Source organism: Indicator indicator, chromosome 1 (assembly GCF_027791375.1).
Source record: "Indicator indicator isolate 239-I01 chromosome 1, UM_Iind_1.1, whole genome shotgun sequence".
Lineage (NCBI taxonomy): Eukaryota > Metazoa > Chordata > Aves > Piciformes > Indicatoridae > Indicator > Indicator indicator.
In genome coordinates, this window is record NC_072010.1 from 4,116,669 (window position 1) to 4,130,795 (window position 14,127).

A 14,127-nucleotide genomic window follows, 5' to 3' on the forward strand; every position below is an offset into this window, starting at 1 on the left:
CTCAGGAACCAGGCGAGGTCATACTGGATTAGACCATTCCCACACTGAAATGAGGAATCCTACAGGATTTAAGCTGGATGCCATGAAACAGAGTGCCAACGTATAAACCTCACTTTGAGTATCTCTGAGCTGTATGATGGTTTTGTTGCTATTTTTTATATATAGTAATGTTTACAGAGCTTTTATTATTATTTTTTTTAATCATAGACTGGTTTGAGTTGGAAAGGACCCTAAAGTTCATATAATTCCACCCCCCCTCCATGGGCAGGAACACCTTCCACTAGACCAGGTTGTTCAAGACCCCATCCAACCTGGTCTTGAACACCTCCAGGGAGGGGGCATCCATAACCTCCCTGGGCAACCTGTTCCAGTGTCTCAGCACCCTCACTGTAAAGAATTTCTTCCTAACATCCATTTTAAATCTACCCTCTTTCAGCTTGAAGCCATCAACCATTAACCCTCGCCTTATCACTACAAGTCAACAAAGCTTGCCAAAAACGCCTCAGTGAACTGAACATAAGTGACTCCAGTCCAGATTAGGAAAGACCAAACACTGCTATTTGGTAAGGAGGAGTAAAGTTTAAGTGGGTATAAAATGATGGGTGGATTTCTTCTATTGCCCTTTGCCCATGTGCTCATCACTACAACCCTCTGGCTTGGCACTCCTTCCGGCAACCTCGACAAGAAGAGCTATGACTAGCTGAGGGTGAGATGTACCCATGTGCTGCCAGGGACAAGCCCTTATGATGTATATGTGGCTTCACTTGGAATGCTTGCAAAACTCAGTGGTGTTTTCTGAATTGGAGAGGAGAGCAGTCTCCAGCATGACTAAATATGCCCCTTTCCAAAAGACCCCTGTAAAACAGCTTGTGGAGAAGAAGCAGTCTCACCCCTGGGATTGGTCAGGGTAGCATCAGTGCCTTTGCCTCCATCTCCGCAGCGGGTATCATCGAACGGGAGGCACTGATCCCCGGTTCCAGCCAAGACCTCGGAATTCTTCACAATGTCTTTCACTGATGTGGTTGACTTGATTTTATAGATACGTCTGCTGTTGGTGTCAGAGAGGTAGATGGAGCCGGTGATTGGATCTGTGGTCAAGTAATACTTATGAGCTGGGCTGTGGCTGAAAAACAAGGGTATGATGTTATTATTTTCTTGGATGATTTGTTCCCTTAAGTCAGCAGGCAACACAAGCACTTCAGAGAATAAAAATGCACAGGGCAGACAGACTGGGAAAGTGAAGCAGTGCTGTATTCAACAACATTAGTACAAGGAGTGCTACAGCAGGATCCTGAGCATGGAGAGCAGATACTAAAGGAAAGGGCTCACTAGGCAGAGCCAAAATCATGCTAGGAACTACTACAGGTTGAGTCCCAGTGCCTGATTTTCCTTAATTTACTTAATATAGCCATAGTCCTGAAACTGGTGTTAGTGCAGTGCCAGAAAGTGAAGGGAAAGAAGAGTACACTAGGGACCAAAGGAAAAACAGAACCAACACCAGACCAAAAAACCCCAAAACACCAACAAAAAAACCCCACCAAAAAACCCCACCCTGCCCTCCCAATACCAAAACCCAAAAGCAAACTCCCAAGTATGAAGCACTTGAATATGTACTCTTCAAGGTTACTTCATCAAGGCTTATCTGGTACTCTTGCTGACTCCAGTAGAGACACTAGAGTCCTCATGAAGATTATCAGTCCTACCACTGAATTCAGATGGACCTCAATGAAGACATAAACAAAATGGTCCTTGGAGTGCCAAATTTTGCCCTAAAAACTGTCTTTCAAGGATTGCATCTATAGTTTGATATAGATACTAAACATTAACTTCTTTAAGGGTTTGCTATTAGTATGTACTGAGCTGCATCTCTTCTAAGCCAGAAACCAACAGATTAAACTTGTAGCACCTGCTGCCTGAACAGGTCTCGTTCCTTCTAAGAAAGGCTAAGTAGTAATTAGAATAAGTATGAAAAAGTCTCTACTTTACTCCAGAACATCTTAAAGCTGTCCAAACTCATCAGGTCCCAAGAATTTATAATAAACCTATAGGCCATAGGTCACAATTTTTGCACTTGGTGGAACTGTTCCAAGAGAAGCTGGTTAGAAACCTGAGTGTCACTCACAGTTGGCTCTTTCCCTCATAATAAGAAATATCCTTTCTCCTTCAACCTTTATGTTAGGAAAATTAACCCTTCTTCAGACACATAAACCCCACTGGATTAACCTTTAGTGCTTTAAAAAAACATCAGTTGGTTCTTTGTGCAAATGACTTAATACTTTGGTAAAAAAAAAAATAAAAAAGAAGCCTTTCTGATTTATTCTGGAGTATCCCTTGTGATTTATCCTATTAAAGTCTGAACAGATTTCATCTCCACAAATGACACTGATTCTTGCTAAATAAAATGCTCTGACCTTCAAGACAGCTCCAGCCTGACAGTTGAGTCTCCATCTGTATTCCCTTCCACTGACAGCAGGCTGGTAGGGTATTATTTCATTTACCTGCATGTCACTCACACTAAGCAAGTGGCTTCAACCCCAGTGGAAGAAGTTTCCTGTGGGAATCCATCATCCATCTTGATCAGGGCCTTGCATTTTCTTCTGACTGTCCTAACAAAGCCCAGCTGAATGTCAGTCAGCTTTTTGAGCTGCTCATAATCTCTCTTTTGCATGAGAGGTGGACAAGAGGAGAACATCTTTAATGGTACTTTGCAATTCTTTAGTGTCTTTGCCTGGAAAGCACAGGTAGCTTTCACCGAGCCTTACAGAAGGCCATTTGCAGATGGGCAAAGGCAAATAACTTTCCCAAAGATGGAGAAAAATGGTAGCAGAACTGGAAGCTCATGCTCCCCTCTCCCAGCACTGTCATTACAATTTACTTCCGGATTTCATAGCCTTGCTCTGCTGAATTTAACTATTGATTACAATCCCAGTTGCTACACAGAATGGACACCAAAACAAATGCTGGTTACTTTTAGCCATGGATCAGAGAACCAGGTAAAAGCAAAACATTCATCCAGCAGAAAAGCTGAATGGTACTTCCCACTGTCATATTAAGGTAGCACTTTGGGTAGCTGCTGGTAACCTAAGTTTAGTTTTATTAATGAGGCTATGAATATAGATGCTGCAAAAAAAACATAGGGGCAAGCTCAGTGTTCACAGTCATTACAAAATTAGCTCTGAATGGTTAAACTTTTAATACACTGCCTAGCTGGATGCCACAGAGGGACACACCTAAACCAGCAAAGTAGGTAGAGGTAGAAACTTATGTTGATTGAACTACCCATGGGAGAGTAATAATGTGGTGCTTAGGGACACGGTTTAGTGGTGACCTAGCAGTATTGGGTTAATGCCTTCAGTGCTTGAGAGCAGCCCTGAAGAAAAGGACTTGGGTGTGCTGGTGGATGAAAAGCTCAATATGAGCCACCAGTGTGCACTTGCAGTCCAGATAGCCAGTCACATCCTGGGCTGCACCTAGAGAAGTGTGGCCATCAGGTTGAGGGAGGTGATTCTCCCCATCTACTCCACCCCCATGAGACCCCACCTGGAGTACTGTGTCCAGTTCTGGAGCTCCTATTACAAGATCTAGACATGCTGGAATGTATCCAGAGAAGGGCCACGAGGATGATCAGAGGGCTGGAGCTCCTCTCCTATGAGGACAGACTGAGAGAGTTGGGCTTCACTCTGGAGAAGAGAAGGCTCTGAGGAGACCTTATTGCAGCCTTCCAGTACTTGAAATGGTCTGGTGAGGGATTTTTTAGGATGCCAGGTAGTGACAGGACTAGGGGGAATGGAACAAAACTAGAAATGGGTATATTCAGATTGGATGTTAGAAAGAAGGTCTTCACCATGAGGGTGGTGAGACACTGGAACAGGTTGCCCAGGGAGGTGGTAGAAGCCCCATCCCTGGAGGTTTTAAGGCCAGGCTGGATGGGGCTCTAAGCAACCTGATCCAGTGATGTGTTCCTGCCCATGGCACCAGTGTCCTGGTTTCTGCTAGGATGGAGTTAATTTTCTTCCTGGTAGCTGGTACAGTGTTGTGTTTGGGATTTAGGATGAGAACAATGCTGACAATAAACTGATGTTTGAGTTGTTGCTAAGCAGTGTTTGTACTAAGTCAACGACTTTTCAGCTTCTCACACTGCCCTGCCAGCAAGTAGGCTGAAAGGGCACAAGAAGTTGGGAGGGAACACAGCCAGGACAGCTGACCCAACCTGGCCAAAGGCATATTCCATACCATATGATGTCATGCCTAGTATATAAACTGGAGAGGAAACTGGCTGGGACTGGCTGATTGCTGCTTGGGGAGTAGCTGAGCGTTGGTTAGTGGGTGGTGAGCAATTGCACTGTGCATCGTTTGGCTTTCTTGGGTTTTATTTTCCTCTCCTTTTGTTATCTTCCTTTCCATTATTATTAGTAATTTTTATTTCAATTATTAAACTGTTCTTATCTCAAACCATGTGTTTTACTTTATTTCGTTCTCCTCCCCATCCTACCCAGGGGAGGAGTGAGCACATTCATGGTGCGTAGATGTTGGCTTAAACCACGGCAACCACTGCACTAGGAAGGTGTCATTCTCTGCCCTTGCATGAATTGCAGTGTTAAAACACTGGAGCTCTTGTTTAACACTTTGAAATCATCCAGGATAAGAGATGCTTAAGAAACCTCACACATTAGCAGTGTAAAAGTTCCCAAACTGATTCTCTTCCTCTGTGATGATCCGCAATCACAGAGCTGGGAACACTGGGGCTCTGCTTTTTATTTAAAGCCACAATCAATAGGCAAATCCAAGTGGCAAATTGGACTGATCTGAACAAAAACTGAAATAAATCTGCCTGGGGCAAAGCAGGGATTTTCTTTTTTTCCTTTCCCTTTCATCCTCTCTCATTGCTCAGTTAGGCAACAGAGCAAAACAGAAGACAGGAGTTTTCACTATTCAGAAGAGTCATTCAGTTACAGTATTTGCAGTCTTAGAATATTCATCCCCCATACTGACACTGCCACCACTAGAAAAGGGCTGTGGGTGAAGAGCTGATTTCCCATTCAGGTAATTCCTTTTGCTATTAGGACTTTTTAGAAGAAACCCTGAGGACTGCATTGATATTTTAAGTCCCTGAAGCAACAACCCAAAGTTGCAGGGGTGGGGCAGGCTGATCCTTGGCTAAGAACAGAGACTTTCTGTATTAGTGGGCATGACGGTGTGGTCAATGGGAATGAGGACAGTTTCATAAGCAGATGTTCTGCAGGCCAAAGTGAAACTGCTTCCTTGTGTGCTTGTGATACAGCGATGTGCTGGGAAAGCACAGGGAAATCCTCAGAGGTCACACTGAGCCCAGCTGTTTGGGGAGTGTACTTAAACCAGAACACTCATACACCTGCCTTGTCCCTTTTTTCTTTCTCATTATTTGGACAGGATAGTGCCAGCTCCATGTGGGAAGTCCTGCAGATATGCTAAGAGATTCAAACTCCATGTTTTATGAAACTCCTTATACACAAGCATGGCACCTTTGTGGAGTCTCCTCTGGAGACATTCAAAACCCACATGGATGCATTTCTGTGTGACCTGCTCTAGGTGATCCTGTTCTGGCAGTGAGGTTGGACTCGATCTTTAGAGATCCCTTCCAATCCCTCACTTTCTGTGATTCTTTCAGTATTTAAAGGGACCCTATAAGAAAGATGGGGAGACTCATTTTAGCAGGACCTGTTGTGACTGGAAAAGGGGGGATGGTTTTAAACCAAAAGAGGGGAGATTCAGACTAGGTAGAAAGAAGACTTTTTTTTTACACTGAGAGATGGTGAAAAACTGGCACAGATTGCCCAAAGAGGTGGTAGATATCTCTTCTCTGAAAGGTCAAGTTGGACAGGGCTTTGAGCAACCTGATCTAGTTAGAGATGTCCCTGCTCATTGCAGAGGGGTTGGATTAGATGACCTTTAAAGGTCCTTTCCAATACAAACTCTTCTACTATTCTATGAGGAAAGAAAGGAATAAAAAGTTGGGAGAATAGGTAGACAAGTGGCAACTCACGTGGATTGCTTCTGTAGCACTATAAAAGATGCAGAAGTTTTAAACAAAAATTGATATTATCCCCTTGGGACCAGAGCCTATGTGTTGGAGGAACCTCCCGTTCCAGAGTGGAAAGCCAGGCTCTTAGAAATAAAGATGAGAAAAGGGAGTGGTTCCTGGTTTCATTTTTTTACTTATAATGCATCAGCACAGCAGATTTCACCTTTTCATGGTTTCTGTTCAAAGACAGGAGATTCATCTGACCAAGCTTTAGATGGCTACAGGATGGATGCTTACATCTGAACTGGCTGCCTTAACTCCCTTTATAAGCACTGGAGAGAAATAGCATTTTGGGAGGCATGATCTGTAAGCGTTATTTTCAACATTTTTCTGAACAACATGAATTACATCTCAGTTTCTCAAATGTAAGGGCATCTACCACCTCCATCCTTGGAAGCACTCAAGGCTAGGTTGCATGGGGTTTTGAGCTCTGGAAGGTGTCTCTGCCCATGGCAGGGGGCTTGATGATCTTTAAGGTTCCTTCCAACCCAAACCATTCTACGATTCTCCTCTAAAGGGCAACCTCTGGTAACTGTAACAGTATGGCTCTGGCTCCCACTGTGGTCAACAGATAGGAGCAGTCACAACACCAAAGTTAGTTACCCATAACAACTGAATAAAACCCTGAGGCTTCTTTAGATCTGACATCTCTGTTTAAAGACATGAAACCACTTCTGTAAAAGTTTCTGTGCTAGCTGCCTTCTTCCCCTCTGAGTCTTGCTGGCCACAGGCATTTGCTGGTGACTAAAGAAGCACCAAATTCCTCCATCCAAGCATTTTTTGTTCAGTGTGGCTGTGTTTCCATGACTCCATGCTAAGCACCCTGCAGCTCACAAACAAAGGATTTTATTATGGCTTGTGTGAAGTACTGCTCTTTTTTTTTTTTTTTCCCTGGGTGACATTCAATAGATTAATACATAAGGAGGCCACACAGTGCAGTGAGCTGAATTTACACTTGGCCTTTTAGTGCTTTCCATTTGTGTGTGATGCCCAAAGCCCTTCTAGTGTCACAGGCTGGATAATAAAACTTCACAGTAATGCCATAAGCCAACCCAGGGACTGCAAAGGACTTTTAATCTGATCCTAGGGCAGTTTTCTGAGATACCTTTCTTTGCCACTAATTGCAGATTTGTTTCTCTAAGGCATGAATGGAAACAAGAAAGGAGGAATCTATCTAAGTGTGGCTATTTTTTTGCATATTTGCAAGACACATATGCCTCACCAGTCCTCCTGCAGTGAAAAGATAATGATAATTACCTGCAACTTATTATTGCCATGCTTGGAAAAAGGCATTAGATTCTGTAAGCCCATCAAGACAGGCCCATACACAGTCATACTGGAAAAAGTTCCTATTAATCTACTACTGAATGACAAATGGGTGTAAACTTGGGAGGCTGCAGAGTCAGACCTGGGCTACCTACACTGTTCTGTAGAGCCAAGCCTCTTAGCTGGTAGCTCCAGAATCTCTGGATGTCAAGCTCATCACAGGCTACACAGTGGGGAAGAACTCTTTCTGCTCAAGTGAGGAAGCTGCTGTGTACATATTGCATCTTTTCCAAACCACAAAGATTCAGTGCTGTGGATCTCACCCTGTGCAACTGTTGCCTGTTAATGGTGTCAAGCTTAAGACCTCCTGGAACTGAAAGCACCGGAGCTTCAGCTAAACCTGCATCCACTCATTTCTCTATGAAGAGGCTTTCTAACAAGAAGTATTATGGCAAATGACACAGAGGAGCTGCTAACTCACATGAGTGACTTCCCTCAGTGTAGTCACAGATGGGAATATTTGTTGTAGAGCTCCTCAATTCTTTCTTCCCTCTTTGGTCCCCTTTGCCCTGCCCTGTGCTGATGCAAGCAAGTCTTAGTTTTCTTTCATTTCATTTCACTTCTTAGACTTTAGGAATTGCCTAAAGGCTGAAGCCCTGGCAATTTTGTAAGGCTCTGGTGGCATCTGTGGCCAGTCCATACATCTTCACTCAGTTATTGCCTTCATATATAAAAACTCTTCTTGTAACAGGTATTCAGCTGCTTCCTTTCACTGTCAAAGCAGGTGTACTTTAGTGGCTGTGTATTTCTAGGGCATTAAGGATTCAATCTGTCTGTTCCAAAGAGAAATGAGTTTTTCTATTGCCTTCAAATGATGTGAGAGAGGAGCTGGGGGGCTGGAGCTCAGCCTGATGAAGACAGTCGGTGCAGAGGCCTTGTGTACCAACCTCCCAGCCCCGCTAATAGTTGCTTTGGGCCAGTGTGCTGTATTGTGGAAGCTCAGCCCTTCATTAATGTTCTGGCTATAAGACAAAAAACCAGTTTCTACTCCATTGCATTTCCAGGCATGCAGATAAAATGAACATTTCTGGTTTTGCGCAGCCTCTATGAAGTCAAAGAAGCAGTAAATAAAAAGCATGTAGCAAGAAAAATCCCCAATCCCAAATGCAAAAAAAAAAAAAACAAACACACACACACAAAAATTAAATTCCCAACTCTACAGTCTAAGCTTCTAATTTAGAAAGCAACCAGGGAGAAGGATGGGAAACTTGTCAGAGCCAGAGAAGTCCTGCAAACACAGACAGTGACAGGAGGTTGACATCTTCCTGAATGCAACTGATTGGATCAAACTCACTGAAACGCCAGTGAACCCAAGTGACAAATATTCTTAGTGACAAAGCTCCAATTTAGAAGTCTCTCTTTCATCTTGTTTTCTTGTCATTACTCTTTCTCTTTTTTTATTGCTTTTCCTGGACGAGGTTCGGAGTCGCTCTACCTCCTGCCTGAGCCTGTCATACTTTCACATAACGCAAGGGCTCTCTATGAAGAGCTCAGGCTGACAAAAAGCTACAAAAACTTACTTCTCTAGGTGATCCTGGGGTACGTCTGGCCCTTCATTATGCCTGCTACACTCCCACAAACTCAAAAAGACCTTCTGACATATGACAATTGTTTTTATATCATGGCTACTCCAGTGACCTGTATCCTGACGCTGTCCTCATTTTACTTTCTTGCTTAATTCCCACTCATTTTTCCTTCCACCCTTCTCCTCTTGTTACCCTGCTTCTCATCTCTGTACTTCCCCTGCCTGCAGCTATAACAAACAGCTCATGCAGAAGTCTGTGCAACTCTGCTCTGTGATTAATGGCTCCCAGTTCCGATGACTGATTGCCTACGCCAGTTTTAATCACGCCAGCTTCATTTGCTATTGAATCATCTGGAAATGGCACTTGTGGCTCACTGTGTAACAACATGCAACAAGACAGGGAGCGGCATAAGAATTCTCCACTGGTTGGCTTACCTATGTCTGAAATCTTTATTTCTGACAGAAGACAGGAAAGCAGGGAATAGAAGAAAGAATGAGGTGTTAGCAGCTCAGTTCGATGCATTATTAGCAGATTGAAAACTTGACAGTAACTGTATCATACAATGCAATAATAAATAAAGACTTAGCTGGAATGACACTGATATATTTTATATTGGATATTCCTTGGCAGTGAGCTCATTTATGTACTGCTGCACATTGCACTGGAGGTGTGATCTCACCTGCTTGGAGTTATGGAAGACATAGGATCAAGCAGACTTTATCATTTAGAGCAGTCCTGAGCTAAATACATTTAGATGCAGATATCTTTACAGTTTGTTTTTTTTTTTTTCCCCACTCTCAAAGCAGTAACTTGTGATTTACAAAGGCCACTTAGGATTTGCACAGTTATGTGTGGCAGCTCATTGCCATAACCTAGTGAACTCTAGCCCAGAGGACTGAAATTATGCCAAGCCAGGGGACATTTTTCAAGGGCTAGTTACATACCCAGCTGCAGCTACCTGTGACCCACAATGCACTTGCTTTCCCCTCTGCAACAGAACACTACACTCAAAAGACATCCTCCTAAACAAAACCCCAAAGCCAAATAGTTAGGGTGTTAATCTCCAAGGAGAAGCTGATTTGAGAAGACACAAGCAAACTCCATTTAGTCCAAAAGCAATGGCTTTCCTCCACAGCTTTTAGTCAGCCAGCATCTGAACCCACTTACTTTATGGCACACCAGAGTGAAGAAACGTTTATTAGATCCAGTAACCTAAGTGTTTGCACAGACGAAGCAGCAATCGTTCCAGCAGATTTAACTCTGGAGTAAATTTAACTCTGTGGCTCTACACAAAAGCCAGCAAGGCTACTCTATCAAGGCTTCCAATTTTCTCCTTTCCAATCAGGAAATACTCTGCAAAACCTCTGCTGGGCCTGGTATTTCCACTGACAATGAAACAGGGATCAGGTTTTCAAAATGGTACTTCTGGGAATGAGATATTAATCCCATTCAGTTGCAATGGGACTTGGGCCCCAAAACACCTAGGCTCTTCTGGAAATCTCACCTTTAGCCATTAAAATAACTTTCTGGCACTGGAAGAATATTACTTTCTTTAACGTGGACCAGGCCTGGAGATTTATCTCAGCTTCCCACCTTACAAACATCAGAGACATTGAGTTCTCATATATCATGTAACAGAAGAACATGAATCAGGTTCTTGCTTTTTTACTCAGAAGATACCTCAGCCCTCTGAGCTCTGACTGTAAACATCTCATTGTGGGCTTCCTAATTCAATGACTCCTGATTTCCTTGTTGCTCTGTGAGCATATCATGACAGCTATCCTCTAAGTGCCAGCCTTATGATGGCTGGATTTTACTTCTAATACAACATAACCTACAACAATGGTTCTGAGTGCCAATTAGGACCTTTAGCAAGGTCTAAAGACTGGTTTGTAAATGAGGGACCAACGGGATCTTGCAGCAATGTTGTTGCAGATCTGCTCTTTCATTTTCCCCTGTGGCCTTGTGGCACGAATAGAAATACAAGGTAATGGTGTATGGGATCTTGCTGCTCTAGGAAGCTGTGTAGTAAGCTCCCACATGGCAGTCTTTGCAGAAATGGAGCCTTACTTTTGTCCTCAGCAGTCAGGACATCAAATCTGAATAGAGCAAAGAGGTTCTTACTTTATGGAAGATTCTCATTTTCAGGCCAGATCTTGAGAGGTAAATGGGAATGTGAACCTTCCTACCATAATCACCTCACATCAACATCTCAGAACCTTAGGTCAGGCCCTTCAAGCAGAGAAGACTCATTCAGAAACACTCATTTAGTTCTTATGATGTTCCTGGAGTGAGTCTGGTCTGGACACACAGAGTCCAGAATCAGGCCCTGATGCTTTGAAATTATTAACTGTATTCATTGTGGGAATTTTAGATGGGAAAAAATACCTCCAGTGAGGTTAATCTGAACTTTTGATTCAGTCAGAATCTGTTCAGTTTTCTCAGAACTTGTGACAAATCTATACTTTTCCCTCTCCTTCCTTGTTTTTAATAGATGTTCCTTCCTCATCCTCCATATTTCTCCTAATATATACTTTTAACTCTGCTATTTAAGGTTAAAAGGAGCACTTCACTCCAATGATCCATAGATATGCTTAGGTGATCTATAGATATAAGCCATCCCTATGTTCTTCTTGACACTTCTGTTCAGTTGGGAACTGAGGGGCAGGTTTAGACATACTTGTTCTCAAAAAAAAAAAACCCACAAAACAAACTAGAAAATCCCAGTCTGTGACTACCTAGAGTGATCATCCCATCTTAATTATGAATCATCTGCTTTGCTTAACCTCTAGATGTCATCATCAGTGCTGTGTCCATCCAAGTTTAGGTTTTCTCTGAGGCTGGTTGTTAATTTTAGCAAGTCTCACTGGTCTGTTAATTTTAAGTCCCGCTGGTCTCTGTCTACCCAAGAAGGAGAAATCAACAGTTTGACTTAGCAGCAAAAGAAGTGTCAGGATTTTTGGTGTGTGATTCAACAGTGGGGTCTGAGGGACCCCACTTGTTAGGCCTGTGTTTATCTGTTGTGAATCAAAGTCAGCAGAGCTGCAGAAGAGGCCCATCTGGACAGCTATTCTGGTTTGCTCTGGTTTTCTTAAAGAGATTTAGTAGTTTTCCTTTTGGGTACTTAAGAGTTTTGCAGAACTTAAAGGCACAACTGTAATGGCCACACTCAGCACAGCGTACCTCAGCTCCAGAATGTTGGTGACATTGCCAGAGGGAAAGATCCTTCGGATGTAGTTGAAATCTCCAACATAAAGACTTCCATCAGACCCACATGTCAGGGCAACAGGAGCCAGGAGTTTGTTCCCATCTGCAAGACCATTGCAGCTTGGACAAGAAATGCTCCGCCTGCGGCCGTTGCCCATGATGCTTCCGATTACAGGAGGCTGCTGGGAAATAAACTGGTTCTCCCCATTTCCTTTATGCAGGATGCCTAGAGAGAGAAAATAGTAACAAGGAAATCAAAGAGAGAGACAAGGAAATCAAAGAGAGAGACAAGGAAATTGAGACCAAAGGGAGCCCATACTGGCTGGAGAATTTGTCAAGTTAGCAAGGAGGGTTCGTCATCTTTCATAGCATTGCTTTATGGTGGCTTCCATTGAGGAGCCTCTTATCTGAAGTATTTATTATAGACAATTCCTGCAGAACAGAACTATGTAGGGAGAAGAAGAGTGGCTTTACCTTTGAATAAAACACAATTTTCAGTGTCTCCTGAATTTTCACCCTGTCCTGTAAAATCTGCAGCCTACCAGGTAAAAAAAGAAATTACATAGTTCATGGGAAGATAAGGGACAGGAAGACCACGATGTATTCTCTAGAGAAATGTTTCATCTGCAAAGCTTGATAGGAGCTCTGCTCATGTTCCCCAGAAGTGTTCTCAGCAGTGATGTGGGCTGAATTAGATGTTTGCTCCCATACCACTGCTATCACCCAGAGGGACACAGTACTTCCATCTTTTGAATGCGTTCTGATCAGCTTTCAAGCTTCCCTGTTTGAAAGAACACAGAAGGTTCAATGTAAACCTAAAGAAAAAAACCTCCACTTTGAGGCTAACAGAGCACTGGAACAGGCTGCACAGAGAGGTTGTGGAGTCTTCTTCTCTGGAGGCATTCAAAACCCACCTAGATGTATTCTAGTGAGATTTAATTTAGGTGACTGTGCTTTAGCAAGGAGGTTGGACTAGATGATCTTCAGAGGTCCCATCCAACCCCTACCATTCTGTGATTCTGTGCTGCAGTTTTGAGTAGCCTTCAAGGATTCTGGCACCTTCCATTTTCTCTTATGATTTATGAAGCCTCTCATTTCTGCCAGTACACTTGCACACTGGAAGATGTGTCTGGGTAGATTTACACTCACGGGTAGGTCCAATCTGAACAGGTTCCCATTTGTCATTTTCAGAGTATCTTCCTTGTTAATATTCTTTTCTTAAGACGCTACAAAGTTAGAGATGATGACATTCAACTACTCCAGTGATGGCCAGCTTCTTTTGCATTTACACACACCAAATTGCCCCTAAGTGTAGGTTACTAGAAATAATTTGTTAGTAAAATGCTAAGGAGGGTACATATGTTGGTTTGGTTTCTTTCCTTCTTTCTTGAATTCTTAGCAGTAAGAAGCAACTGGACCTTGCAACATTGCATTATTCTTTTGATGTGTTATGGACAACCTACCACTTTGTATGTTGAGGGCATGGTGTTTGTCCAGAGACCATCCTCCAAGTTTGGAAGCATCAATTTCATAACCCTGAAGCACAGCTGTCCTCTTCTCCCACAGGATCAAGTCAGGACAAGATTCATATTCATAACCTACTGACACTGTGAAAAAGAGAATAAAAAAAAGACCCCAGCAGATTAGTAACTCAGAGATGCACAGTCAGCACACACAGTTTCAGCTGAGCAGAGGTAAGAGCTTTTTTAAAGGCAGCTGTCAATTTCATTTAAAATATCATCATCATAAGGCAGAGTCCTAGCATTTTTCTCTTTAAAGGCCATCTTACATTTAAAAAGGTCAACACAGTTGTACATGTTGGGCAAATGTGCTAAATATTTAAAAGGCATTGTTTTAAAGACATATTTTAAAGACGTATTTTAAAACAATAGGTACTGGATAGTGTAAATAATTACTGGGCTCCTAAATGGGAGCATTTCAGGCCTATCTACTATCTTTAATCAGCACTTAATGTCAGGAGCTTGCTAAAAAACATGCCCTTTATTG

General features: G+C 42.8%; 1 protein-coding gene across 3 annotated transcripts in view; it reads right to left on the minus strand.

Annotated features, from left to right (window-relative positions):
• Positions 1-14,127, minus strand: part of TENM4 (teneurin transmembrane protein 4) — a 400,376-nt gene that overhangs the window by 63,647 nt on the left and 322,602 nt on the right. For all 3 annotated transcript variants that reach the window (XM_054383335.1, XM_054383330.1, XM_054383323.1), the window contains 4 exons: positions 13,584-13,727; positions 12,097-12,346; positions 9,348-9,368; positions 891-1,123 (listed from right to left, as the gene is read on the minus strand). In XM_054383335.1, the coding sequence (XP_054239310.1) occupies positions 891-1,123; positions 9,348-9,368; positions 12,097-12,346; positions 13,584-13,727 (648 nt within the window). The remainder of the gene's footprint in view (positions 1-890; positions 1,124-9,347; positions 9,369-12,096; positions 12,347-13,583; positions 13,728-14,127) is intronic.